The sequence below is a fragment of the Leptidea sinapis genome, chromosome 13 (assembly GCF_905404315.1).
Source record: "Leptidea sinapis chromosome 13, ilLepSina1.1, whole genome shotgun sequence".
Taxonomy (NCBI): Eukaryota; Metazoa; Arthropoda; class Insecta; order Lepidoptera; family Pieridae; genus Leptidea; species Leptidea sinapis.
Genome location: NC_066277.1, coordinates 5,798,295 through 5,808,923, shown reverse-complemented (window position 1 = coordinate 5,808,923; position 10,629 = coordinate 5,798,295). Strand labels below are relative to the sequence as shown.

Genomic DNA, 10,629 nt, shown 5'->3' with positions numbered 1-10,629 from the left:
CAAAACCTTATCTCTATGCCGATGACTTGAAAATATTAAAAGAAATTAATTCAATCGAAGACTGTACCAGACTTCAATCAGATCTCGAGAGCATTACTTCATGGTGCCATTATAATGGTATGGTATTAAACTCAGATAAGTGCCACTTTATTACTTTTTCACGGAAAAGAAGTAACGTAGCGTACAATTATAGCATTAATGGGACTTCTATTCATAAGTTAAATCAAGTTAAAGATGTAGGCATTGTTTTTGATGCTAAGTTAACTTTCGTTCCCCATATAGAGTATGTTACCTCTCGGGCATCTAAAATGTTAGGATTTTTAATTAGAAACATAAAGGTATTTCGTGACAACTTTTTAAAAATTTCACTTTACAACTCATTGGTACGGAGCATATTGGAATATGGATCGGTAGTTTGGAGACCTCACTATGCGACACACATGTTAAGAATAGAGCGAATTCAAAAAAGATTTATTTGGCATTTAATTTATTCGAACTTCGAATCTTATCTTTGTATTAAAACTTTTAAATGACAAGATTGACTGTCCTCAACTTCTGAATAAAATTAATTTTCGTGTCCCTAGTAGATATCCCCGAAAGCAAATTACTCCGCTAGTTCCACCGGTTTGAAGATGTATGTTTGGAGCGAACTCTCCTATTCCTAGGCTGTGCAAGATGGTAAACATATATAGCGATTACATCGATATTAATTTCACGACTTCTCCCAGACGACAGCACTGGTGATGCCGTATACACGGGCCATGCAGGTCTTTCTCGGGAAAACATCGACCAGTGCCAGCAGAAACTTGTGTCTTCTATCGAATCCTCTCTCAAGAAGGTCGCGGAATGGGGTAAATTGAACCTTGTCCAATTTAACCCCCAGAAGACTCAAGTTAGCGCGTTAACCACTAAAAAATTGGCAAATTGGCTTCGAAGAAGCTGGGCGTCATCAATAGAGCACGGCAATACTTCAAGCCGGCCCATATTCTAGCGCTCTACAAAGCGCAGGTCCGGCCACACATGGAGTATTGCTGTCATCTCTGGTCTGGCGCACCCCAGTATCATTTGACCGCGTGCAAGCAGAGCAGCTCGAATTGTCGGGGACCCAGTGCTCTGTGAACGGATGGATCACTTGGCGTTAAGTAGAGACGTCGCTTCATTGTGTGTCTTCTACCGCATTTATCACGGGGAGTGTTCCGAAGAGCTGTTCAACCTGATTCCTGCCGCCGAATTCCACCTTCGCACGACACGCCACAAATTAGGATATCATCCCCACCATCTGGATGTGTGACGGTCCTCCATAGTGCGGTTTTCAAGGAGCTTTCTTCCACGTACTACAAAGCTGTCGAATGAGCTTCCTTGTGCGGTGTTTCCGGAACGATACGACATGGGTATCTTCTTTAAAGGCCAGCAACGCTCTTGTGATTCCTCTGGTCTTGCAAGAGAATGTGGGCGGCGGTGATCACTTTACACCAGGTGACCCGTACGCTCGTTTGTCCTCCTATTCCATAAAAGAAATAGGATAAGGTAATCTTTAATGGGAGGAACTAATACTCAAATATATTATTTTTATTTACTTAAAAACAGGCAAGGTCATCTCCTTGTTGATCTTCTCTGAACCTCAACTTTCATGATGCCCTTCATAAGGCTAAGGATCGCAGCAGATGGAGGGAAATCGTACGGGAGAAACTGATGCAGCGGGGGAGTCACGACTCTCAGTAATGAGGAAAACGACGCGAGGAGGAGGAGTGTAAGCACATCAACATATATTTGTATGACAGCTATTATCAAATTTTAAATGTGGTTAAATCCTTTAGTGATGAAATATAAATATGCTTATTTGGGTTGTAAATTTCTTCACATCTCTCTCTTCCTACCAACTGGCGCCAATTCTCTTTCATTATCTCGTGTAGAAATGTAAGGACTTTCTTTGTTCCAACTTCTCGCTTGTGGACATCACATAATGCACCAGTTAATAGATTATCTCGTTCATATAATGACTTAGCAAATATCAATAACTGTATAGATATTTTTTCTAATAGTCTGTGTAGTTTTCGACGCCTAGTTTTAGACACTCTGCGCCTGTTAGAGCCTTAGCTTATCTTTACGTGCTTCATATTTATGTTTTTTGAAATTTGTATCAGTTTTGCTTTATTGTATGTTATACTAATTATAATATGTAGGATATAATTTTAGTTTGTGTGTTTTAAAATTTATGTTTATTTTATTTTAGTTAACAAGTTACATGCATTTGCCTAAGTCGTGATAGTAACATAAAATTATTTATTGTTTTATATAACTCTACATTTATTTAAGTTAAATATCACGTGTTACCATCATAAGTGTTTCCATTTAATTGACGTATATGTTAATAATGATTTACTTATACTACCGTTATTTTGTAATTATTAATACAAGTATGTTGTATGAGAACCAATAAATAAATAAACTAGGTAAAGATACTTCCGTGATAACGTATAAATAGCACTAATATGTAAGTGTTCACGTTCTTGTAAGCCGTTCACAAAACACAAAATACAATATTGCTAGTTCACGAGGTCTTTAAAAAAAAATAAGAAAAAAAAAAACACTATTTCAAAACAATAGATATAATATGCTTTAAAAAGTATAACAATGATTGCGTATTTTTATACAACCTAATTAATAAATCTAATTCTAGTAACGATTATTGTTATTTTTGAATCAGTGTCCTCCCGCCGCCTCCTCATGTCGTATGTGCAACTCAAGCACATCTCACCTATGCATGTAGTTACAAAACTAACTGGACACCGTATCCAAAAATAACAATAATCGTTACTAAATTTTACTTAATTTTTTTTTAGATTATTAATGAATCTGAAGTACGTACCTACACTAATTAATAATTATTTGTCTAAATTTCTGTAGATCTACAAATTTTTGCAATGAACGAAGCGAATTAACAATTTACAACAAAAAAGCGCATTGCAATTTTTTTACAGACAGTTCTGCCACAGATCGCACCGTTGATCAATATTTTACTACGACAATAACTTCACCATAACGACGTTACGGTAGGTGACTCAAATATCCGGATAGCATAAAAAGATTAGGCTTAGTTAATTTCCTCCTAAGAATTGAAGAGTTCCATTACTTTGTCATGGATCTCATCAGCAGAACCTAACCAAACTACCTTTGAAGTATATATTTTTTTATTACATTGTACAGCTTAGAAATGTCTTACGCAATTATTCTATAAATAATTCAGCAAATTACCCTGAATAATACACGAATAATACGAGTAAAAGAAAACTAACAATTCGTAACAAAAATTATTAACAGTCACTTTTATTTTGATTGAATGACATGTCACATGACATTCAAACCAAAACAAACAAAAGAGTCAAATATATGTCAGAGCGAGACAGCGTTTGCCGCGATTATTTTTAGTACAATGTCATACATTTTCAAGTTTATTAGGGAGTTGCGTCAGGCTGGTGAATATTTTCCTTACTTTTCTACTTTTGCGGGTCATTATTTTGTTGTTTTGTTTTTGAAATGTCTATAGTGCTTAGTTGATACGTTTTTACATTTATTTAGTCTTTCGTCTTATACTTAATACAATTAAAGTGACGAGAGCAATACTGTTAGTTTGCGGCCGCCAAAATCTTAAATTTTTTGTGTTGAGCACCTAATCATTATAGGCGAGTTCGGAGAGGCCGTAATCTATCTCGGTCAGGTTAATATGCGGCGACTGTGGGAATGTAAGGAATTTTTCAATAACCAAAAATCCACGTGTTATTTTGAAGAAATCTAAAAAAAGTGAAGCAGTTTTATTACTTTACACATGTCAAATGCATGAGAAAAAACTGCTTACTCTCCACCAAAAATCTGGAAGTAGCCCTTATAGAAATCAGAGAGGATAATAAAGGAATTAGTGAAACCTCTACAAAATATGGGATTCCTACGGACTACCATCCAAGATAGGGCCGATGAGTTTAAAAACCGAGGACGAGCACCTATCGAAGGTTCAACTGGTGAAAAGAAAGTTGATTGGATCATAAACTTAGGAAAAATGTGAGTTTCCCCTAAAAAAACAGGAACTCTCAGACACTGTTCAAAAAATATTGGAAAATAAAAAAAAAACCTCGATATATCCCTTCGGGTTTCGAATACTACGCACATGCTGCAACCTGCCGACGTCAGTGTTTTTTGCCTCGTTGAAAAGTACCTAATTGGAGGAATGAATGAAGCCTCTAGGCTTAGGAAGTCTACCTCCTGCTGCCATTTCAAGCAGAAAGTGGCGTGAGTTTTACGAAGAAAAGGAAAATGTAAATATTTTAAAGAATTTAAGCTGTGAAGCGTAGCCAGAAAGTATCAAAAAGAAACTGGAAATGCATCAAGCTAAGAAAAAAGAAGTTGAAATCTCGCAAATCACTACAGAGAATTAATGTGCAAGTTATGAAAGAAAATTATTGTGACCAATAGTATAAGTGACGTTGAGGACGATGATAGAAAATAATGGTTACGATTTTGAATCTATTTTACATTGTTAAACCAATGATATTTAAAAGTATAGATAGGTTACGTAGCCAACATTCGGTGTTTGAAAATGATACACTAACGCCCACATGAATAATTTAACATTGCAATAGCAATACGATTACACGTCAAAGAAGGATAGTCAATGCAATTATCGCAAGCGAAAAAGAGATAACTCTAATTTCCTAATTCCTTCGTATTTGTATAGAAAAAATACAGTTAATTCATCAGATATGATTTTTTACCGTACACCGTGATTTATGCCTAAATTACGACTCATTCATGAGTTCATGTAGTAAAAGCTATAAAGTAGTAAAACTGCATTGAAATTAGGTAGATAATGTGTCATTGATTTTATAAAAAAATAATTTAATATTGATTATAATATATAGCCACATTGATGATATCAATTATTTATACATAAAATAATAAAAATACAATACAATTTTACTAACGACGGCTCCCAAAAAGTTTTAAGATTACAATTATTATTTTTTGTATCTTATATTATTTATGAATGTCTTTTTGTTGAGGGTTTATTACAATAAGGTAATGGGAGAAGAAGAAAATGATCCAGTGATTCTTCTGCAGTTAGCAAGGGATATACTAAAAGGGACAGTGTTATTGAAAAAACTCCTACGTAAACAAATAGCACTCTACATCCGCTACCTACCCTAAACCTTGTTTTAGTAGTTTGATAGTTCATCTACCTATATACGCACTTGTTAATTTAAAATTATTGCATTTCGTATTACATTCACTGCAACAACGACTTTTTTGCATCATTTCCTAAAAATTCTACCTCGATCATCCCGCAACAGACAGCATCAATATTTTGTCTTTTCTGTACGTTAATCTATTATCGGCTTGGCGGCGATCGGCCTTGTCATGGCGACATATTTATTTTGTTACATAAATAATGAAATCAAATAAAATGTTATAATTCATGATTTCTTTACTGTGGTATGTAAATCTATGATTTCTTTTTACTTTCGTAATTACTGCATCGTCCCATAACACAAGAAGGCATTTTAATGGTGTACCTATATCAAATTGTAAGCAATTCTGTCAACAACAAACGCGTGTGTACCGTTTTCGTATCGAGAGAGCGACTAAGACCAAATGAACCAATTGACTCCATTTAGGCGATTGATTTTCGTCGCGCTAGTGTCATATCTACCTCTTTTAATACTATAATATCATTGTGTTAAACAAATCAACAAACCCTAATTAAGCTTAATATACGAGTAACTAAGGTGAATTTTATAATTTAATTGGCTGAATATTTTTTGTAGTTGTACATGATTTATATTATTCAAACATAGCACGCATTTTTATTGAACCTTATGGCCGTAAAGCGACTTCATGATAGTCGCAAACTAGCTTTTCCGCCTAATTAAGATTTTTCTTTAATTTTAAACTAAATCCATCAATTTCGAATAATCTATTACTATCAATTAATTTTTGAACATATGTTACATCCACGTAAAGTAAAATATGATGTTTAAACATATGCTATTTATTTTACAAAGTTGCTGTTCCGCTAATTGGTCGCAAACTGGCGCAATGATCCTACTAAGTATATTTTTATACAGGTGGCCGAGAAGTTGACGTCCAAAGCTAAAATTTTAAAGCCTCATGGTGATGAGTATCCGAATCACCCCTATGTATGTACGATTTTGTGTAATTTAGGAGATAATTTTTTCCCCTTTATTCACCTAATTGTGGTTTACGACTTCTTTGTAATAATTAGATTTTAAAAAATTATTTTTTTGAACACTATCATTTAATTTTATTGTTGATAATTATTAACTACAGTTGCAATAACCACTGAGAAACTATGAATAGTTTAGACAATGTGGCACTAGTTAAGAATTGAGTCGTATTAGTTCAAGATAACTGCTCCAGCAAAATTCATGAAAATGTTCAAGGTATCAAAAAAAAAAAAAATGGGCCTATGGCTGCTGTTCAAAAACTTCCCAGAACATTGGCCAATAAAATGAGCCAAATTCAAATTTTAGCTTTGGACGTCAACTTCTCGGCCACCCAGTATACAAAAATAACAATATTACTAAACAGTTGTATGGTTGATATTTACACTTAAAGCAAATAAAACAATGAAATTATATTAAGTGTTTATTGTTCTTAATTACGTCTGCCACTATAACCACCCTGGGTTGCTGGCTGTGTAAGCTGAAGACCATTTATGTTGTTAAAATCTAACATCTTCAACATGTCCTTAGTGTCTGGGTCAACTTCAATTATATCATGTTCAAGGGCAGAAACTTCTGGCACATAGTTGTCACGTCTTTCACGTTCCTCCTCTTGAAGCTTGATTGAAATACCTCTAACTTGGGAATGTCTTAGACGTCTCATCAAATGGGTAGCAAAGCTAAAACAAACAAATAGTGTATACAATATTATGTATGTCAAAAAAAAACAAATTTCACCTTATACATTCCAATATCAGATACATGATATACAAATATGACTGTCAGTTAAAGAGGTTTCTTATGGAAACAACATATTATTATATATTACTATATATTGTTAATTGAGGTATGAAGTATATAATATGATGTATTAAGAAGTAAATAACAAAAAATTTCAACTTGAAAACAAGCACTTTAACATCCACATTTATTTGCCACTTGTCACAACAATGATGTATCACCAGTTAAATTGACAGAAAATAATTAATATAGATTATATTTATAGTTATGCTGAAAACTTGAAAGCAGAAACATAAAGAACGAACAACATGGAATGTGGAGAAGACACTACAAGACTTACTTTTGTTTTAAATAACAATTGCTCGGTTCAAATTATATATAAAATACATAAAAATGTAATATTGGATTCAAAGAACTGCAATTATCATTATATCATATTTTCTAGTTTTTTTTATTTGTTTGAACAATTGTTAGCTTCTATAAACATTAACACTGAATACTGGTTCTTATGTAAGTTAGATTAATATATAAGCCATAATAAATTCGACTTCAAAAGTGAAAAAACCATAAATTTAATTATATCTAATTTAAAATAACATAATAATAACAAAAGAAATCCATATCTAATAATAAGGAATAAATTACTTTGTTAGGTTTATTCTAAATATCACTCAAACAAAGTTATTGTTATTTTAATGAAAAAAAAAAAATGCTATGAATAAAAATGTTAAATCGTGTTTGTAAGGCATCATTTCTAGGTTATAGAAAGTACCTACATGCTGAGACATTACAATACTCACCCTGCAATTTTGTTCCGCAGAGGTTTTGTTGGAATGATTGCAATTTCCTCACATATTCTCTTGTTGGTATCAAAATCAAGGGTTAACTTTGTGTAGTACTTCTCGATTATAATCTTTGCAGCTTTTTTGACCGTCTTCGTTCTAACACGACCCTGCAATAATTAGACATAGTTCAAATAAAATAACTTGAACCCACATCAAATCATATTATTGTAGACAAATATAAAAAGTTTTAAGAATTTCATTAGAGAGATCGAGACAATATAATTCGATATTAATTTAGGTTACCATTTTTAGTGCACTTTATCTTTAGCTACTTTGACAAGAAAGAAAGTAGGTAGTTAATGTCAAATGAGACATCAGAACACCTACAGAACACTATTACCACAGAATACTATTACCATTTACCACAGAACACTACTATTACTCCAACAATCAAAGTTCAGACTCAGGTAATTTTCCAATTACAGAGCATAATGCGACTCAATGCCGAATTGTGCTGATGCTTAATTAGAACATGAATTAGTTTTAAAATGCAATAGCAGAGTGCGTGTGTACTCATTTCAGTGTTGAAAAAAAATATTCATAGAGTTAGCAATCTATTAAGAAAATAAGATGTTGTCTTCTTCATTTTGATAAATATGTTCATTTCCATGAAAACATTTATGATGTGTGCTTCATTAAATGATTCGATCGACTAGAAAAAAAAAATAAGGACTGCGTGTCACCTTACATAATAGTGCAGCAGCAAAACAAGCCGATTAACGTGTAAATACATAGCCCAACGCACACACTCACACTAATACAAGCCGATAGGCGGCCATTTTGAGAATTGTCATCGCTTGTGATTGTGACAGATCAGTTTGCGTCTCAATAAAATATTTTAAAAATGCCGTCGTTGTGAAAACGTGTAAAAACAATACTACGGAAAATAAAAAGTGTCAAGGAATTACATTTCACAGATAGAATAGTAGTAATCACACTTTTCTTCTTCTTTTCATGATATAAATTAATTCGATGTTTGGAACACAAAACCTCCACAACACGTGATAGTAACATCGAGTGTGACCGGAAAATAAACAGGGACATTACCCGAAAAATTTGGTAATCCATATTTTAGTGGTGCTCTAAGTAGATAATTCATTTTTTTTTATGAAAATAAGGCTCGAGACGAGTAGGACGCTGATGGTAATTGATGTGCCCTGCTCATTTAAATGCATTGCCGTTCAGGATTCTTGAAATACCCAAAAAGTCTGAGCGGCACTACAACTGCGCTCGTCACCTTGAGACATAAGATCAAGTCTCATTTGCCCAGTAATTTATTTTAATCTTTACCAACATTTTTTTAGAGTAGTGTGGAACACTACTTCAAAGCGGTCCATATTTGTGTGTTTTATAAGGTGCGGTTCCGGCCACATAACGAGTATTGTTCCCATCTTTGAGCAGAGCTGCTCGAATTGTCGGGGATCCAGTACTCTGTGAAAACTTCCATTACTTGGCGTTGTGGATAGACATTTTGTGTCTTAGAAGACACAAAATGACTGACAGATGGCAGACCGCATTTGTCACGGACATAAAAGTGTGAATTGTAATTTTGTCTTTCAAGGAAGATGACGCTGTACTGAGAACTGAACTTAAGACCCTTTACCCTTTATATAAGTGTTACTATATGATGTGGATTTACTTAGCAACCAAATTACTATAAAGAACATAGGTAGTTGTTTGTTCTCTAAAAATCTACTTATTTGATACCACGTCAGTGGAAAAAAAAAGGAATTTAAGAATGAATTTTGTGTAGGTATTCTTAAAAATAAGAAACGTTAGTACGTCATTTTTATATCAGTTAAAACAAAGATACTGCAAACAAGACACGGGCACAGGAATCAAACCAGCAATCCTTACTTTCAAGGTCTAACTGTTTATGTATTTTATTTATTGACTCATAATATGACGATATTTATTTTTATTAAAGAAAACAATCTGACAATCAGATATTAGAAAATCGGAGTTGCAAGTAACGTAGCTATACAATACTATGACTAATAACGGGAAAAAATTTGTGGTATCTTGTATCCCCCGTAACTTCATCCACACTAGCGTAATGTTACTTCACTTCTTAATATCATGTCGCGAAGTCCTTATTTTTTTATTCGTCTGTGAGTCAACCCATCAAATATAATATATTATAATAAGTTTGAAGAATATATCAACTATGAAATTAGCTGAATTGTTTTTAACTAATGACTTATTTCTTTCCCATCCGCGTAATCGACAAAAACTTTAGTTAACAAGAAACGTATACATAATCATTTTATGATGTTCTCTAGTTTCTACAGCTCTCTGTCTATAATTCCGCTCATATTTTTTAATTTTACTCTTTGGTTAGTGTTTACTAGTTTACTTGTACTATTACTATATACTTTGGTAGGTTTATATTCTTTTTCAGGCAGGCATAGACCAAGTATAGTAACTAGACATTGGTTTGGCGTGGCCAACATGAGACAGATAATATCCTATATAAGTATATAGGTACATAATATAACAGAAGTGTTCTTTCACTATCACTTTTACATCCTAAAACACAACATTGCACCATATTTCCTTCGATTCTACTTAAAATTGTCACTGATGTTGAAAAAATTGTGGATATTTCATACGTTACAATACACATCAATAATAGCTTAGTTTTTATAGACGCAAATAAAAGTAAACAAAATATCTGTGCAGCACTTTCAAGTTTGTTTAGCACACCGGGTGTAGCACCTTGAAAAAACTGGCACGTATGGCAAAACCAAACATCTAATCACTCTATCTCATTTCTTTACATAAGACTCGCATAAGTTTTTCTTTTTCTC

General features: G+C 33.3%; 1 protein-coding gene across 1 annotated transcript; it reads right to left on the bottom strand.

Annotated features, from left to right (window-relative positions):
- Positions 1 to 6,644: 6,644 nt before the first annotated feature.
- LOC126967749 (40S ribosomal protein S17) lies at positions 6,645 to 8,219 on the bottom strand. Its single transcript, XM_050812411.1, has 3 exons — positions 8,063 to 8,219; positions 7,775 to 7,926; positions 6,645 to 6,913 (listed from the first exon to the last, which is right to left on the bottom strand). The coding sequence occupies exons 1-3, from the start codon at positions 8,063 to 8,065 to the stop codon at positions 6,667 to 6,669; spliced, it is 402 nt and encodes a 133-aa protein (XP_050668368.1). The 5' UTR covers positions 8,066 to 8,219; the 3' UTR covers positions 6,645 to 6,666.
- Positions 8,220 to 10,629: the final 2,410 nt, after the last annotated feature.